General features: G+C 35.4%; 1 protein-coding gene across 6 annotated transcripts in view; it reads right to left on the bottom strand.

Annotated features, from left to right (window-relative positions):
• MSH3 (mutS homolog 3) overlaps positions 1 to 20,249 on the bottom strand; it is a 183,014-nt gene that overhangs the window by 73,145 nt on the left and 89,620 nt on the right. For all 6 annotated transcript variants that reach the window (XM_059060650.2, XM_059060649.2, XM_067031233.1 and 3 more), the window contains 3 exons: positions 8,245 to 8,432; positions 7,350 to 7,518; positions 1,501 to 1,565 (listed from right to left, as the gene is read on the bottom strand). In XM_059060650.2, the coding sequence (XP_058916633.1) occupies positions 1,501 to 1,565; positions 7,350 to 7,518; positions 8,245 to 8,432 (422 nt within the window). The remainder of the gene's footprint in view (positions 1 to 1,500; positions 1,566 to 7,349; positions 7,519 to 8,244; positions 8,433 to 20,249) is intronic.

Raw genomic sequence — 20,249 nt, 5'->3', positions numbered from 1 at the left:
CTATGATGGGAACTTTAAGAAGAAAAGGTCAAGATTGAGTGATAGGCAGGTGATGACAGAGTGTATCCTGATCTTTGTTTGCACCCTCACTCCTGTAACATGCTGTCACAATTACCTTTAATTTGGCAAGTTATTGGATTATAAGTGAGCCTTTCACATTAGAAATCTGACTTGATATTCTAACCTATTCCTGTCAAGGCTCTGATAGCTAAACAACAGATAAAAAATAACAGTGAAACTTCCCCCAAACCATCTTATTTATTCATTCAATTTACATCACTGAAATGTTCAAAAGACGCTGGCACTGATTTATGCCTTGCTTATTGCTTTTAAAGTATGTCGTCTAGATTTCTATGCAAACATACTTAATCATAGTTCTCTTCTGACAAAACTCATTTAGTGAGACATTTTAGTGATTGTTCTAGATAGACTAACAGGATTTCTAGTAATTTCTCTTCACAAAGCATATTACCATTCATTAGCTGTAGCACAGGACAAAAAGAGATAAAGAATGCCTGCAAAATGAGGAAACATTCCCTAAAATCAATCGTACCCAAAATTCAATTATAGCTTCTGGTAACATAGAAAAAAAAAAAAACGGATGGTATTAGAGGTAAAGAAACCCATGACTGTGCCTTCAGAATCCTTTGATAGTGGCCATGGATAACAAATAGTTTTCTTTTTTAATTAAAATAATAATTTAAATTAATAATCATTCACACATCATGTCAAAATAATGTTAAAATTTCCTTCCATTCTTAACATAGAGTTCCTTCATACCATTACCAGCTACTAGTCCCTCTTCTACTATCTCAGGCAAATGTAGTATTTTCATCTCAAGTTCATGCAAACATATTAACAGTAGTAATAAATATTTCACAAACGATGCTACTCACAAGAGGAAATACACTTCTCTGAAACCACTTCTTTAAAAGAGTCCCCTCTTGGGGATTAATGCCTAACCCAGGAGAAAAGACAGGGTCTCAACGTGGTTCTCTAATTTTGTTTCTGATTAATTATTTTCATCAATTCATGATATAACTTTAAAAAAAAAAGAACATGTAAAGAACTATTATAACTATGTGCCATGGAAAGCAAGCTCAGTGAGGCACAAAATGAAATGTCAGCTTCTTAAAAGAAATGTCAGGTATAGCATTCATCAAGAAGTTCAAGCAACCAAATTAATCTTATAATTGAAGGTTCTGCAACTTTCTTTTTCCATGTGTTTAAAGTGTTCTCTGAGGTATAAGAATAAAACAGTAGTTCACAAAACAAGAAAACAAGTGTACACAAATAAGATACCCTTTAGAAAAAATGTTTTAAAATCCATGATAAAGAGTTTAAGATAATTATTTCTCTAGTTAAAAGCGCCATAAAGAAACTGAAGGGCCAAAATTGCTTTTAATGTCAAGGATGTGGTTATTAACATACCAGAAGCATGCAGATAAACACATGTCATAATTCATGTTAATAAGAAAAAACATGTATTTTTAAACTTACCTTCCAACCTTAACCCAATCAGTTGGTATACAAGATACAGCAGAATTCTTTACCTCAATCATAAACTAAAATAAATACAAATAAAGGTTAGATATTTAAATCATTAACCATTATATTTTTAAATCTTTTAAATCTTCCTCAAAATTGTTCTACAATAGCCGAAAATAAATGTAATGATTGTAATTCAAAAAAAAAAAACTGTGCTATAATAGTCTAGCAAATATTAATCTAAACATTCAAAATAAATCCAGTATTTTTACTGGGAGAGTTCATGTATGTCTGTACAACCAAATATTATTAATTAGGGTTTCAATACTTGGGATAAAGTACAATTTGTATTCAGCAAAAAGTTTGTAATAAAGGATATAACTTGGCGCTTTAATGTTTTAACATTGTTATGTTCATACTACGAATGGTGAATTTTTCTTTAATGACCTTTTTCATTTATTACTACCCACTTATCTTAAGAATTCTATTACTTAGTAATAAGATTGAATTTCTAAGTACATAAAATTTTAAAATATTTGATTATTAGATGTTATATCAGTTTGAGATATGGTCAGTCCCTAATTCTGAACAGAAGAGGATTCATCATAATAGTTTTTATCCAAGAAACCTAAGTCCTCTAAAAGTATCCTCAGACAAAGCACTTAACTTCCTCAGCAATTAAGGGAGGAAGGGATTTCTTCACGAGTATCTTCTTTAAGTTTTCATTTATATGAACCATATCTTTACAGATCCAACTGTACTCTACAAGCTTTTCCGAAATCATCCAGGAAGTAAATGAAATCACTACTTCAATCACACCTTCCACATTTTTTTTTTTTTGTGGTACGCAGGCCTCTCACTGTTGTGGCCTCTCTCGTTGCGGAGCACAGGCTCCTGACGCGCAGGCTCAGTGACCATGGCTCACGGGCCCAGCCACTCCACGGCATGTGGGATATTCCCGGAGCAGGGCACGAACCCGTGTCCCCTGCATCGGCAGGTGGACTCTCAACCACTGAGCCACCAGGGAAGCCCGACACACCTTCCAGTTTTAGCACTAGTTATATATCATCTCTTCTTCCTGTTTACTTTCCTGTATTATTGCAATGAAATTTAATGTTTTATTTAAATAAATAAACAAATAAAAATACACTTATTTTGTATGGGATGGGACCCAGAAGCTCTGTGGTGGACACTAATTTTGAGATGGCTACAGGAACTTTGTCACATGTTTTACAACATTTCAGGTATTTATAATATGCATATTATTAATAGTATCAGCCTGGGATTTCCCTGGTGGTGCAGTGGTGGAGAGTCCGCCTTCTAATGCAGGGGATGCAGGTTCGACCCCTGGTCAATCTTAGGGAACTAAGATCCCACCTGCCGCGGGGTTAACTAAGCCCGTGCGCGACAACTACTGAGCTCGTGTGCTTCAACTAGAGCCCACGCACTGCAAACTACAGAGCCCATGCACTCTGGAGCCCACATGCCACAACTAGAGAGAGAAAACCCACGCTCCAAAACTAGAGAGAAACCCACACACCATAACAAAGAGCTCGCATGCCGCAACTAAGACCCTATGCAACCAAAAAAAAAAAAGTAGCAGCCTGGCTTTTGAGTTTACTTTTCTATTAATAGAAACATTGTAGCTTTTACATTAATTATAATAGGAATTAATGGTTAATTTTAATAATTTTCATCCTTAGCAAAGATTTTGTAACTAATGATGTCCTCTTTTATAGAGGGAATTAATACAATTTCAAATCTGATATATCCAGTTAAAGAGTTAAGAGTGAAGAGTCTTTAAAAGTCCCCTTTGGCTAAAAAAACTAAGGAAAAAAATTCACAAAATAAATATCACTGATGAGAAATCACTTTAAGAGTAGGCTAAAAAATTCTGCTTAAATATTATTTTGAAATGTTCTATGAGAAAACATGTTGGTCTTTTTAAAAAATAATTGTGGGAGGAGCTATGTCAAAGGCAAACAGCAAAATTCAGGACCACATTAGATCACTAATATTTGGGAAGGACACGTGTAACACAGAGCTCCATAGGAATTACTGCCTAAGGATGGTGGAAGTTTTGAAAAGAAGCTACAACTGCCTCAGTGAGGTCTCTGGGCAGCCAGAGGATAGGATAGGATAGTGTACTTAAGTTATTCACCATAACTCTGCAGCATGGCAGCTCTGGATTCAGACGCATGCCTTATACTCATTACCAACTGCCACTGGTCACAGCCCTTTGGAGCACCTTGGGAATAGTTTGGACCATAACTGTTCAATCTGTAAGTATTCAGAGTCTATTCTAAGGACCACAGCTCCTCAAGCAAGCCATTTATAGAGCCAATACAGGATGGAAAGCAGAGTGAGAATCAGGAAAGATACGTGGACCTCCTGCTTGTTAAACCCCTGGGGTCACGTCCTCAGGTGCTGGTCCTGTGTGTCATCTTTTCAGCCTGTGTTTCTCCTCAGAATTGTCATCAACTAGCAAGTTCTTTTCTGTTCTACAATAGCTATGGAATAGGAAATTTTCTATTTCATGAACATTCTAAGAATGAGAAGACAGGTCTTTTGTTTACAGACTTTATTGCTAAAGAAAAGGAAACTAACAAAAATTGGAAATTAATATATATTTCAGAAATCTTAAGTGTTCTCATAGCAATTTCCCTCACTCTATAGTTTGTGACTGTGTTTCTTAGGTGTTGATGCTAGAAGTCTGTCCAGATTCCTTGTAACAATCCCTCATATTCTTCTGCTGGGATACAGTTCTGTCCTGGTTAAAAGTCAGATATTGTTACTCAATCTACAGCCCGTGTAATCACTGGACTGGCATCATTGTTAAATTAGCTGAAATTCTTATCACACTCCAGAAACTGCTCTCTGTTTTCTCCAAGGCCACACTTCACCCATTCCTATTCTCCCCACTTTCTTTCCCACTATGTCTTAGGAATTTGCAAATATTTTTTATTTAGATGTAAAATATAACAGAGATTGCTTTCCATGTCTTAAACATGCTAAGCAGATACTTGGATATGCTACATGCTGTGAATTAATAAAATTTTTACTAAAGATTTTCCACTAATATTTCTTTCCTTTTCCTTAAGAAAACTACTAATCAATACTGCCTCAAGTCTAAATATCACCCCATGCCTATTCCATATGTGATTCAAGGTTGAGACAATTCTCTCCACACATAAAACATGAAAGAGACTGCCACAGAAACAATGAACTAACTATGTAAAGCTATGTAAATTTCTGCTTTCATTATTTTCTTTCCAGGATTTTCTTTCTTTCACTATTTTCTAAACCAATACTTTCAGAGTCAGACACAATAATTCACCATAGTCAATAAGCTTAGTATTCTAATGAGTACATAAAGACTGGGAACAAAGGTGAAAAAAATGAATGGTGCCAAAAGTAACACTGACTTGACAGTATCTATCTATTTTTACTAATTTTAACAAGATCCATGTACCACATAGGGCTGCTATAACAGGTTTTAAAAAATATATTACAAAGTTATATGTATGGAAATAAAATTTCAGACAGAACCGAAGGGTATAAAACAGGGTTTTCCTTCCTTCCTCCTTCACTTCTCAGAGGTAATCATATTTGATGGAGTCTGTTCTTATTCCTTTGAGTATCCCTAAATTTGCTTATAACTTCAGTACAAATATTTAAACAGAATTTGATTATAACAATGCTGACTATTTAGAATTCATTTGGTGTTCAAATGAACAGAATCACTAATTCCAAAAAAAATGTTATAAAAGTGATTCTGTATTGATGTACTATTAAGATTCTACAGGTTAAAAAAAAAAAAAACCAACAAGAATCCATCCTATTGTTAAAAACTAAAAAATTTCTTGCCTCAAACTTATCACCTTAACTTAATAAAGGTTAAAAATAATAAGATAATTTACCTTCTGTTAATCCTTTGTAATCCAATTACTTAATCTCTACCTTGCGCTTTTTCTTAAATGTCAATGCTATACTGATACAAAATAACTAATCTACTATCCCTTATGAATTCCTTATCAGTTTTCCCCATTTTTACTTTAAAACTGCCAAATGAATCCATGGCTGTCTTCCAAAGCCTTAAGCTTTATTTAAGTCTGAATAGTATGAGCTCTAAAATGTCTGGATTTTATCAAATAAAATCTATGATGTTGATAATCCCTTGTATTAATATTTGTGAGTTCAGTGAAATAACGACATGGTATAAAGATTGGAGGCAGACCTGGGCTGGAAATGAGCTTCTAACTTGGGTAACTTATCTCACTATACTATGCCAAGTCTCAGTTTTCTTTCCTGCAAAACTGGAATAATCCCTTTTTGTGTTGTTACAAGGATTAATAATATATGCAAAGCACTCAGCACCATTCTGAACATTAACAAGTGCTTGACAAATGGTAACTATATTACTATTATTATTATTATATGAATAATATGTGCACAGTGCTTTCCAATTAGAAAATACTTTCATGTATTTTAACTCAATTGGTCTTCACAGTAGTCTCACTACAGGGGTGACTCTTCCATGGTCACGTAGCATGTAAGTGGTAGAACTGGCAGCTTTCCCCACTGCAATACCAGGTAACCACTTTTCTACTTTATTAATGTATTAAGCAATTTTGATCATCTCATTTTCAACAAATAGAACACAACAGTGGCACTGAGGTCACGTGTTACTTTGCAAGGTCATAATTATACAGTGAAACCAAGAGATACAATTAAGTATTTGGTATTTGCCTGTTCAGGGGAAGAGTGAGAAGTAAGTATATGTAGTGTGAAGTCATTTTTCTGTTATATAGAGCTCTATGTGGAATGCATTATGAAATGTCTGCCTTAGTATAATATCTTAATTTTATCTAGAAGACAGGCTGACTTAATCGCTGGTCTGTTACATGAATAAACATTTTAATAAAGATTATAGTTTACTGTAGAATTTCTTATTTCAAGTAATCAAACAAGTCAACATTTTTAGCTAAATGGATAAAGCAGTGCAAATATTTTAAAAACATTTGTAATTATGCTTTTCCCCACTAGAAAAATATCTATTTTTTAAAATTCTGAATAAAATGTTCATCCTATAGAAATTATTCACAAATTCTCTAATTTGCTATTTTAACAACGTAGAATTTTTCAGATTCCCTCAGTTGGAATCTTTATATTTTATTAAACATAAGATGTAGAAGTAGCAACACCTCAAGACTCAGAATAGGACTGACAGAGATAAGAACACTTTAAAAAGCGTACTTATTCCTGGTTCTCATTCAGATACTAATATCAAACTTTAAACAGAAATACACATACCAAAAAACACATTCTAGACAGCACCATAACCTTATGGAAGATCCACTAAATGTAGGTTTTTTGCTATAGTTTTTTCTGTTCTTTTAGCAGCTATACTGCTTCAAAAGGAAGCCCTGCCATTTAATCACTTTGTGATCCAGTTAGTGTAGGTTATTCACTACATTAGGTGGTTTGTATCATTTCATCATCTGCAGGCCAGGAGTCAAAGACTAACTTCTCTCTCCTGGATTTAGGGTAAATGAAGTCTTGAAAGTTATTATTTACGATAGTCAAGGTTCTTTACAATTTCAATAGATAATATTAAAACACATGTAACATTAAGTTCCATGGTTTTACCGAGACTAAAGTAAATAAGCAAACCAAATACTGTTATTAAAAGAAAATTCTTATCAAAACAAGCTATTACAATATATTTCCAAGAAACAAAACAGAAAATCTGAAAAAAAAAACCAATAATACTTTCATCTATCCTGATTTTTATTTACATTTTAAAATATCCTTTCCATTTGAGGAAAACTAATGTAAAAGAAAAGTATGTTTGATACTACCTCCTGTCCTGATACTGTCACATATTGTACAGAAGGATTATTTAGTATTTTTCGTATTTCTTGCAAATGTGTTTGGATCTTGTCAGTAACTTCCTGAATTTCGTCTTTCCTCTTTTTTATTAAAGGGAAGTGAGAAAGGTCCTTGAATAATTCAGTTTTATCCCCAATCCTAAAAAAATGAGAAAATGCAAATACATATATTAAAGTATATTACTTATACCAAATAACAATTATTTTTCAAAACATAATGAAAGACCAAAGGGTGGGAAGTCAGGAGAACAAGATTTTAATTCCAGCTCTTCCACTAACTATTTATGGGTGAGTTTCTCAATTTCTTTGAAGACAGACAAAATTACCCTAATATTATTTTCATTTTGCAAATTCGTGATTGCCATGGTGAAACCAAGAGATGAAATTCAACATTTGTTGTATATTCAGAAAATAAACACTAATGTAAATACTGTCAAATCTTTTTTCTTATACATAGAGTTCTTTGTGGGATAAATTGTAAAATGACTACTCCTTAGAGGGTAACTTTGCTTCCACAGTTTCTGAATATAAAGCAGAGGATCTCTGGATATCTAGCAAATAAGCACAAGATGCCATCTGCCATCTATTTTTCGATTAATAAACTGCTACTACTTGCTCGGCCTGGACTTTATCTTTTCATCACCTGATACCTGGAGAAGTATCACATTTGTTCTGTATGACGGAACTGCCTAAACACTAAGTGTTATTTCCAGCTGTAATATAGAGCCTTTAGTATCTGATCACACTTCTAGTTTTACATGCAACTTCTATCATTACTTCTATAGAAGCTTAAGTATCCACACATCAAATCGCAAATACATTACTTTCACTGCTAGAAAGGAAGAACTAAGGGTCTCCTACTTACTTGGCAGCTTGTTCGTTGAGAATCTTTAAGTAATGCTCCACTGGACTGAGGAGTTCAGGAATTTCTGAAATAAATGTCTGGAGCAACTCTGACTGAACATGGGAATTAACAGCAGGTATTAGTGCTTGAAATTCTGACTTCAGGTGATACAGGGTTTTGACAATCAGGAAGAACTCTTGTGTAGAACACTGAAAATAGAAATATTTTTCCTAAATAGCATAACATATGTGAAAATGAAATTTAATTAGTGGTCATTTTAAAGGTAGAATCAGAATAAAAGAAAATTTTAATTTACTGTATAAATTAGTTAATTGAAATAAAGTTTTTGTTGATATGTCCTAAATGTTAATAGTTTAAGCACTTTATAAGATAATATTTTCAAGCTATAAAGAAAATAATTTGTGTCAAGGATAGGAAAGCCAATACTTGTTCAGTATTTTTTCATTTTAAAATGTTGACCATATAACAAAAATACAGTAAACAATCTCACAAATAAAAAGAATAATTCTGAGAAAATATCTACAAAACATTTAAGAGATAAAGAGCAAAATTCTCTCAAGTATAATGAGGTTTTACAAATTGACATGGAAAAGATGAATAATCCAAAGAATAGTGGCTAAACGAACTGAATATGAAGCTCATAGAAAAAAATGTCCAATAAGCACATGATTAATGTCACATATAATTAGGATAAGCAAATTAAAATGATAATATAGCATTTTTCACTCATCAGAATGTCAAAGATTTTAAAGTATGATAATAGCTAAGTCACATAGAGTGTGAAAAATGACACTTTTATATACTACTAGTAGAGTCATAACTTTCTTGAAGAGTAATTTGGCATATATTTATAATAAAAAGTGTATATACCCTTTGACTAAACAATTCCATTTTAAAGAATTTAACTAAAATTATTTTTCACAAGTAGTGAAAGAACTGTGTATATGAATCTTTATAGTAGCACTGTTGGTAATAATATTAAAAAGATGAATAAGAAACAAGTATCCAGCAATTGAGATATTAGGAAAAACTCATTCAATGTGATACTATAAAACAGTTAAAAAACTTAGATATCTGTAAATACTGATGTGCAGGTTGATATGGAACTCTGTAGTTTCAACGTGTATTAAATATACATAGTATACATTTATACTATATACCATATATGTATTTACACAGTAAAATCTCATTTGTGATTCTTTCAACAATATATATTATTCTACAGAAATAAAAGTATAAATTGAAAATTTCTGGAAAGTACACATGTAACTTTCTCTAGTTACCTCTGGGTAGTGGATATGCAGGAGGGTGGTAAAGGGAGACTTTTTACTCTGTATTTTACACTCCTGTATACTGTTGTAATTTTGTAACATGAACGTGAATAATTTTTTCAGGGGCGTATAGCTGTTTTGCAATGTTGTGTTACTTTCTACTTACTGTACAGTGAAGTGGAGCTCCCTGTGCTATATATCAGGCTCTTATTAGTTATCTATTTTATACATATTAGTGTATATACGTCAAACCCAATCTTCCAATTCATCCCACCACCACCACCACCACTTTCCCCCTTGGTGTCCATACATTTTTTCTCTATATCTGTGTCTCTATTTCTGCCTTGCAATCTCTTTATCTGTACCATTTTTCTAGATTCCACATACATGCGCTAATATACAATATGTGTTTTTCTCTTTCTGACTTACTTCACTCTGTATGACAGTCTGCAGGTCCATCCACATCTCTACAAATGACCCAATTTCGTTCCTTTTTATGGCTGAGTAATATTCCATTGTATATATGTACCACATCTTCTTTATCCATTCGTCTATCAATGGGCATTTAGGTTGCTTCCATGATCTGGTCATTATAAATAGTGTTGCAATGAACACTGGGGTGCATGTGTCTTTTTGAATTATGGTTTTCTCTGGGTATATGCCCAGTAGTAGGATTGTTGGGTCATATGGTAATTCTATTTTTAGTTTTTTAAGGAACCTCCATACTGTTCTCCATAGTGGCTGTATCAATTTACATTCCCACCAACAGTGCAAGAGGGCTCCGTTTTCTCCACACCCTCTCCAGCATTTATCGTTTGTAGATTTTCTGAGGATGTCCATTCTAACTAGTGTGAGGTGTTACCTCATTGTAGCTTTGATTTGCATTTCTCTAATAATTAGTGATGTTAAGCAGCTTTTCATGTGCCTCTTGGCCATCTGTATGTATTCTTTGGAAAAATGTCTATTTAGGTCTTCTGCCCATTTTTGGATTCAGTTGTTTATTTTTTTGATGTTGAGCTGCATGAGCTGTTTATATATTTTGGAGATTAATCCTTTGTCCGTTGATTTGTTTGCAAATATTTTCTCCCATTCTGAGGGTTGTCTTTTCGTCTTGTTTATAGTTTCGTTTGTTATGCAAAAACTTTTAAATTTCATTATATCCCATTTGTTTATTTTTGTTTTTATTTCCATTACTCTGGGAGGTGGGTCAAAAAAGATCTTGCTGTAATTTATGTCAGAGTGTTCTTCCCATGTTTTCCTCTAAGAGTTTTATAGTGTCTGGTCTTACATTTAAGTTTTAATCCAGTTTGAGTTAATTTTGGTGTATGGTGTTAGGGAGTGTTCTAATTTCATTGTTTTACATGTAGCTGTCCAGTTTTCCCACCACCACTTATTGAAGAGACTGTCTTTTTCCCCATTGTACATCCTTGCCTCCTTTGTCAGAGATAAGTTGACCATAGGTGTGTGGGTTTATCTCTGAGCTTTGTATGCAGTTCCATTGACCTACATTTCTGTTTTTGTGCCAGTACCATATTGTCTTGATTACTGTAGCTTTGTAGTATAGTCTGAAGTCAGGGAGTCGGATCCCTCCAGCTCCATTTTTTTTCTCAAGATCACTTTGGTTATTCGGGGTCTTTTGTGTTTCCATACAAATTGTAAGATTTTTTGTTCTACTTCTGTGAAAAATACCATTGATATTTTGATAGGGATTGCACTGAATCTGTGGACTGCTTTTAGTAGTGTAGTCATTTTCACAATATTGATTCTTCCAATCCAAGAACATGGTATATCTCTCCATCTATTTGTGTCACCTTTGATTTCTTTCATCAGTGTTACAGTTTTCTGAATACAGGTCTTTTACCTCCTTAGGTAGGTTTATTCCTAGGTATTTTATTCTTTTTGTCGTAATGGTGAATGGGATGTTTTTCTTACATTTTCTTTCAAATTTTTCATTGTTAATATATAGGAATGCAAGCGACTTCTGTGCATTAATTTTATATCCTGCAACTTTACCAAATTCATTGATTAGCTCTAGTAGCTTTCCGGTGGCATCTGTAGGATTTTCTATGTATAGTATCATGTCATCTGAAAACAGTGACAGTTTTACTTCTTCTTTTCTAATTTGTATTCCTTTTATTTCTTTTTCTTCTCTGATTGCAGTGGGTAGGACTTGCAAAATTATGTTGAGTAATAGTGGTGAGAGTGGACATCCTTGTCTTGTTCCTAATCTTAGAGGAAATGCTTTCGTTTTTCACCATTGAGAATGATGTTTGTTGTGGGTTTGTCGTATATGGCCTTTATTATGTTGAGGTAGGTTCTCTCAATGCCCACTTTCTGGAGAGTTTTTATCATAAATGGGTGTTGAATTTTGTCAAAAGCTTTTTCTGCATCTATTGAGATGATCATATGGTTTTTATTCTCCAATTTGTTAATATGGTGTATCACATTAATTAATTTGCATATATTGAAGAAGCCTTGCATCCCTGGGATAAATCCCACTTGATCATTGTGTAGATCCTTTTAATGTGTTTGTTGGATTCTGTCTGCTAGTATTTTTGCATCTATATTCATCAATGATAGTGGTGTGTAATTTTCTTTTTTTGGTCTTATCTTTGTTTGATTTTGGTATCAGTGTGATGGTGGCCTCATAGAAAGAGTTTCGGAGTGTTCCTTCCTCTGCAATTTCTTGGAAGAGTCTGAGAAGGATGGGTGTTAGCTCTTCCCTAAATATTTGATAGAATTCACCTGTGAAGCCATCTGGTCCTGGACTTTTGTTTGCTGGAAGATTTTTAATCAGTTTCAATTTCATTACTTGTGATTGGTCTGTTCATATTTTCTATTTCTTCCTGGATCACTCTTGGAAGATTATACTTTTCTAAGAATTTGTCCATTTCTTCCAGGTTGTCCATTTTATTGGCATAGAGTTGCTTGTAGTAGTGTCTTAGATGCTTTGTATTTCTGCGGTGTCTGTTTTGACTTCTTTTTCATTTCTAATTTTATTGATTTAGTCCTCTCCCTCTCTTTCTTGATAAGTCTGGCTAAAGGTTTATCAATTTTGTTTATCTTCTCAAAGAACCAACTTTTAGTTTTATTTATCTTTGCTACTGTTTTCTTTGTCTCTTTTTAATTTATTTCTGCTCTGATGTTTGTGATTTCTTTCCTTCTACTAACTTGGGGTTTTTTGTGCTTCTTTCTCTAGTTCCTTTAGGTGTAAAATGAGATTTTTTATTTGAAATTTTTCTTATTTCTTGAGGGAGGATTGTATTGCTATAAACTTCCCCATTAGAACTGCTTTTGCTGCATCCCACAGGTTTTGGATTGTCGTGTTTTCATTGTCATTTGTCTCTAGGTAGTTTTTGATTTCCTCTTTGATTTCTTCAGTGATCTCTTGGTTATTTAGTAGCATATTGTTTAGTCTCCATGTGTTTGCATTCTGCATGGTTTTTTACCTGTAATTTATTTCTAATCTCATTGTGTTGTGTTCAGAAAAGATGCTTGATATGATTTCAATTTTCTTAAATTCACTGAGGCTTGATCTGTGACCCATGATGTGATCTATCCTGGAGAATGTTCTGTGTGCACTTGAGAAGAAAGTGTAATCTGCTGTTTTCGCATGGAATGTCCTATAAATATCAATTAAATCTATTTGTTCTATTGTGTCATTTAAAGCTTGTATTTCCTTATTAATTTTCTGTCTGGATGATCTGTCTTTTGGTGTAAGTGAGGTGTTAAATTCCCCCACTATTACTGTGTCACTGTTGATTTCCTCTTTTACAGCTGTTACCATTTGCCTTATGTATTGAGGTGCTCCTTTGTTGGGTGCATATATATTTACAATTCTTATGTCTTCTTAGATTGATCTCTTGATCATTATATAGTGTCCTTCCTTGTCTTGTAACATTGTTTATTTTAAAGTCTATTTTATCTGAGTATTGCTACTTCAGGTTTCTTTTGATTGTCATTTGCATGGAATATTTTTTTCCATCCCCTCACTTTCAGTTGTATGTGTCCCTAGGTCTGAAGGGGTCTCTTGTAGACAGCATATATATGGGTCTTGTTTTTGTATCCATTTAGCCCGTCTGTGTCTTTTGGTTGGGGCATTTAATCCATTCACATTTAAGGTAATTATTGACATGTATGTTCCTATTATCATTTTCTTAATTATTTTGGGTTTGTTTTTTAGGTCCTTTTCTTCTCTTGTGTTTCCCACTTAGAGACATTCCTTTAGCATTTGTTGTAGAGCTGGTTTGGTGGTTGGTGCTGAATTCTCTTAGCTTTTGCTTGTCTGTAAAGCTTTTGATTTCTCCGTCAAATCTGAATGAGCTCCTTGCTGGGTACAGTAATCTTGGTTGTAGGTTCTTCCCTTTCATCATTTTAAAGATATCGTACCACTCCCTTCTGGCTTGCACAGTTTCTGCTGAGAAACCAGCTGTTAACCTTATGGGAGTTCCCTTTAGTGTTATTTGTTGTTTTTCCCTTGTTGCTTTTAATAATTTCTCTTTTTCTTTAATTTTTGTCAATTTGATTACTATGTGTCTCAGTGTGTTTCTCCTTGGGTTTATCCTACCTGGGACTCTCTGTGCTTCATGGACTTGGGTGGCTATGTCCTTTCCCATGTTAGGGAAGTTTTCGACTATAATCTCTTCAAACATTTTCTCGGGTCATTTCTCTCTCTCTTCTCCTTCTGGGACCCCTATAATGCGAATGTTGGTGCATTTAATGTTGTCCCAAAGGTCTCTTAGGCTGTCTTCATTTCTTTTCATTCTTTTTTCTTTATTCTGTTCTGCAGCAGTGAATTCCACCATTCTGTCTTCCAGGTCACTTATCCGTTCTGCTGCCTCAGTTATTCTGCTACTGATTCCTTCTAGTGTATTTTTCATTTCAGTTATTGTATTGTTCATCTCTGTTTGTTTGTTCTTTAATTCTTCTAGGTCTTTGTTAAAACATTTCTTGCATCTTCTCGATCTTTGCCTCCATTCTTTTACCGAGGTCTTGGATCATCTTCACTATCATTATTCTGAATTCTTTTTCAGGAAAGTTGCCTATCTCCACTTCATTTAGTTGCTTTTCTGGAGTTTTATCTTGTTCTTTCATATGGTGTATAGTCCTCTGCCTTTTCATTTTGCCTGTCTTTGTGTGATTGTGGTTTTTGTTCTGTGGGCTGCAGGACTGTAGTTCTTCTTGCTTCTGCTGTCTTCCCTCTGGTGGATGAGGCTATCTAAGAGGCGTGTGCAAGCTTCCTGATGGAAGGGACTAGTGGGTAGAGCTGTGTGTTGCTCTGGTGGGCAGAGCTCAGTAAAACTTTAATCTGCCTGTCTGCTGATGGGTGGGCCCATGTTCCCTCCCTGTTGATTGTTTGGCCTGAGGTGACCCAGCACTGGAGGCTACAGGCTCTTTGGTGGGGCTAATGGCGGACTCCAGGAGGGCTCACACCAATGACTGCTTCCCAGAACTTCTGCTACCAGTGTCCTTTCCCAGCGGTTAGCCGCCCCCACCTCTGCAGGAGACCCTCCAACACTAGCAGGTAGGTCTGGTTCAGCCTCTTATGGGGTCACTGCTCCTTCCCCTGGGTCCTGGTGTGCACACTACTTTGTGTGTGCCCTCCAAGAGTGGAGTCTCTGTTTCCCCCAGTCCTGTAGAAGTTCTGCAATCAAATCCCACTGGCCTTCAAAGTCCAATTCTCTGGGGATTCCTCCTCCCACTGCCAGACCCCAGGTTGGGAAGCCTGACATGGTGCTCAGAACCTTCACTCCAGTGGGTGGACTTCTGTGGTATAATTGTTCTCCAGTTTGTGAATCACCCACCCAGCAGTAACAGGATTTGATTTTACTGTGATTGCACCCCTTCTACCGTCTCATTGTGGTTTCTCCTTTGTCTTTGGAATGTGGGGTATCTTTTTTGGTGAGTTCCAGTGCCTTTCTGTGTTCAGCAGTTAGTTGTGATTCCGGTGCTCTCACAAGAGGGAGTGAGCACATGTCCTTCTATTCCATCTTCGAATGTGAATAATTTTTACTTTTGGAGCTTGGGATAAAGAGTATGGGCTAAACATGTGCATCTAATTTCACTCTGTCTTGAAGGTACAGACCAAGATTGTTTTAAAAGTCATGAAACCTCAAGAATAATTAGGAGAAAAAACAACAGCAACAACCCCTTAGAAGCTACAAAGAAAATGGACTAACAGTAATTGACTTAGAAGCCTCAAGGTATTTGAATCTTAAGCAGCTATGAGGAAAAGTAGGACCCCACTTGAGTTATACACAGAATCCTAAGACTCAGGAACTGGTGGCACAAAGTGGAAGTGGAAGCTGGGGGTACGGGAGTTGGGAGGGGAGAAAACAACTGGTTGAAAGTGAATTAAGCAGCAATTAAATTCCTCAATATGCTACTAAACAACCACTATTTTCCTACCCTACAGAAGACTACAGTTGACACTTGAACAATGTGGAGGTTAGGGGTGCCAACCCTTCACACAGTCAAAAATCTGAATATAACTTTACAGTCAGCCCTGCATATCTGTGTTTCTACATCCATGGATTCAACCAACCATGGATCATGTAGTACTGTAGTACATCTTTATTGAAACAAATCTGCTATAAGAGGACTCGCACAGTTCAAACCCATGCTGTTCAAGGGTCAACTGTAGTTTTCTTCTCTGGAGAAGGTAAAACATAGGGTGTGTGAACCAGCTTCAGGCACAGTGAAGGATGAGAGTATCACCAAAAGCAAGGGATTAAAGGAATGAGTACAAACTGAATGCTGAGATTCCCAGCTGTCCCCATTGAGCTCCCAGAACATTAGCAGTCAGAAAACTGAAAGAGTCCCTGGGGAATCTCACAAGCCCAAGAGGAAAATTCTAAAGATAGCATATACCAGGAGTTCCTCCAATAAGTGGACCATTGAGTTCACGCTACAGTTCACCTCATAATTTGCAAGCCATATTCAACTACACAGACCTTGCCATCAGCATTTTAGTTCCCACTCTTTAAAAATGATCAGACAGATTAAAAATTCTAATATGAAATGCAAAAACTAAAACAAACAATCAATTAATGGACCAACAAATACTAGAAGAAATAGAGCCTATACAGGTAGAAGAAATCTTCTAAAACAATGTTAACAATATCCTCAGTTAAACAGAGAATATTGAAATAAGAGTATTGAAATAAACAGAGAATCATGAAGTAAGAATGGCATGTTATTTTTTTTTAAAAAAAGAAACATTCAGGGCTTGCCTGGTGGCACAGTGGTTGAGAGTCCGCCTGCCAATGCAGGGGACACGGGTTCGTGCCCTGGTCCGGAAGGATCCCACATGCCGCGGAGCAGCTGGGCCTGTGAACCATGACCGCTGAGCCTGCGCGTCCAGAGCCTGTGCTCCACAACAGGAGAGGCCACAGCAGTGAGAGGCCCACATACCACAGAAAATAAAAAAAGAATAAAAAAGAAACATTCAGAGAACAAGATAACAACCAAAAATTTTTAGAACTTAAACTATCAGAGGAGAAATGAAAAATGCAACAAAAGAGGCAGAAGATCAATATGATAAAATTTCCAAGAAGGTAAAGCAAAAGTGTAAAGAGATGGAAATACAGAAGAAAGTTCGATAATCAGTCCAGAAGAATCAATCAACTCAAATAACAGAGCTGCAGAAAGAAAGAAATCATCAAAAAATAATTCAGAGATTTGTTACATATATACAGTGGACTACTACTCAGCCATAAAAAAAGAATGAAATAATGCCATTTGCAGCAACATGGATGGACTTAGAGATTATCATACTAAGTGAAGGAAGTCAGAAAGAGAAAGACAAATACCATATGATTATCACTTATATGTGGAATCTAAAATATGACACAAATGAACCTATCTATGAAACAGAAACAGACTCATGGACATAGAGAATAGACTTGTGGTTGCCAAGAGGGAGGGGGTTGGGGGAGGGGTGGAGTGGGAGGTTGGGATTAGCAGATGTAAGCTATTATATATGGAATGGATAAACAACAAGGTCCTAGTGTATAGCACAGAAAACTATATTCAATATCCTGTGATAAACCATAATGGAAAAGAATATATTAAAAAAAGAATGTGTATATGTATATATATATATACATACACACACATATCTAAATCACCTTGTTGTAGAGCAGAAATTAACACATTGTAAATCAACTATACTTCAATTAAAAATAATAATTTTGAATTTAGAACTGTACATCCAAACTTTAAAGAATAATAATAATTCAGAAAAATTTCCCAGAACTTGGTTACCAGCTTGAAAGAGCCCAATACAATGAATTAAAACAGAACCAAATCATGGCAAATCATCATGAAATTTTAAAACACGGGAGACAGAGAGAGTCTTCCGTTTCCAGAAGGAGAGAAAAAAAAAGAACAACAACAAGAAAAAGTCACACAAAGAATCAGGAACCAGTATGACTTCAGACTGTTTAACAACAATAGTAGAAGCTATTGAAGAAGACAATGAAGTAACAAAAATTCTAAAGGAAAATAATTTATAGCTTAGAATTTTTATACCCAACCAAACTACAAATCAAGTGTGAGAGTAAAAGAAAAAAGACATTTCCAGACATCTATGTCTCAAAACTTACTTCCAGTTCCCTTTCTCAGGATGCTTCTAGAGAATGTACTCTACCAAAATGAAAAAATAAACCAAGAGGAAGTATGGAATACAGAAAACAGAAGATTCAATTCAAGGGAAATAAAGGGAATCTAAGAAGACAGCTAGGGCTTCCCTGGTGGTGCAGTGGTTGAGAATCTCCCTGCCAATGCAGGGGACACGGGTTCGAGCCCTGGTCTGGGAAGATCCCACATGCCGTGGAGGAACTAGGTCCGTGAGCCACAACTACTGAGCCTGCACATCTGGAGCCTGTGCTCCTCAACAAGAGAGGCCGCAATAGTGAGAGGCTCGCACACCGTGATGAAGAGTGGCCCCCGCGTGCTGCAACTAGAGAAAGCCCTCACACAGAAACGAAGACCCAACACAGCCAAAAATAAATAAATAAATAAATATTTTTTAAAAAATAAAAAGATAGCTATTCAACAGGTATAGCAGGGCAACCAGTCCAGGTTGGATCAGGTAGGAAGGCTCAAGAAAATGAAATTAACAGAATATTTGATGAAAATAAATATCTGGAGATGAGAGGACAATGTAAGTTTGAGTTAATGATAAGTACACAACATAAATAGTATATATATATATATACATATATATATATAAATGGATGAATGCTAAGAACATATTTAGAAAGATAATAATTAACTACAAGGAATGAAGTAAATTATGCAAAAAGAAAAAAAAAGAAGTTAGGTCCAACTGAACAAAAGCTGAGTTCAAAATGCATCATAAAGCACCTTTTCTCCAGAAAGGCCATGGCTTGCTAGGAAAGATACATACAGGAAGCTGCACTGTTTGTATAGATGTGCAGCCTAGAATTAATTTACAGCCTAGAATTGACCTAGAATCACTTAATAGTACATTCTAATAAAAGAGCAAAAATTAACATTTTCAATAGAATTTCTGAATAATAATGTCTTGTAATTATTGTAATTGTAATTTGATAAGCAAAAAAGGGGATTGATGGTTCACGTTCAGGTATGATATAAAGTTTCAGTCAGCAACAGAAGCAAGGTGAAAACCAGAAGTGCTTGCAATCAAGTCCTAAGTGCCCATGGCAGGTCGCTCCCAAACTTCTTAAGCAAAATGACTCAATGGAGCTGCAAGAAAGCTGAGGATAAGGGTAAAACAGTTGCTCCTGGAGTCTCTCATGTTCAACCGCATTTCTGGCAGCAACCTTCTCTGTGGAAGAGCTTGAGAACACATGCCCAAGTGCCGAGGCAGGTCATCACAGGACTGGAAGAACCCCAGCCTAAGCTCCATACTGACAACATGGCTTTGGGCTTCTACCAGTCTAGCTATGAAACTATTCTCGCCTACAAAATTCTGGAAACACTCTCCTTTCAACATTTACTAAGTGCTATAATCCTTTAAATGTATTCACCACCCTTAGCACTTATGTATCATTTTCTTACAAAATAGTTATTGAGCAGTTAATATGAATTCCTATGACTACCACTATTTTCTAAGATTTAAATTTGAAGTCTTACTATCAAAAGAAATGCTTACTTTATTTAAGAGTTGGCCCACTTGGTATCCTCTATTATTATCATCATAAAAATACCTATTTGTGCCTATTCCACGACACTTTCCACACAGCCAGATGGCCTAGGCCTACCACTTCCACAACATCCAAACCGTGTTCCTTACCATTTTCTGAATTTCACATAATTGGCACAATCTGTACCCAGGATATCACTCACCATTTGGTGCATACAGCAGAAGCTTATTTAGAGTAATCTAATGATAAAGAACAGACATGTGTTTGATGGTATGTTCCAAGAGCCAGCTAACTAATCTATAAAAATTTGCTTTAAAGCATTCAGACTTCCTAAAGTTGGTCTGTTACCAAATCATTTCTAATCTTCACTTTTCAAATCAATCTTTAGGCACGTTCTTGTGTAAACACTAAAACAGCAACAAGGAACAGCTTCTGAGTGAGTCACAAGTTCCTTCAGTATAGTTTGAAACTCTAAAAAGTCATTCCTGCTCTGCCTGTTGGTTACTTTTAAAAGGATCATATTCCATCATATGTGGAATCTAAATACAAAAACAAAAAAAGAAAACCCGAATTCATAGATACAGAGCACATATTAGTGGTT

Source organism: Kogia breviceps, chromosome 4, assembly GCF_026419965.1.
Source record: "Kogia breviceps isolate mKogBre1 chromosome 4, mKogBre1 haplotype 1, whole genome shotgun sequence".
Taxonomy (NCBI): domain Eukaryota; kingdom Metazoa; phylum Chordata; class Mammalia; order Artiodactyla; family Physeteridae; genus Kogia; species Kogia breviceps.
This window is presented reverse-complemented; position numbering and strand designations above follow the sequence as displayed.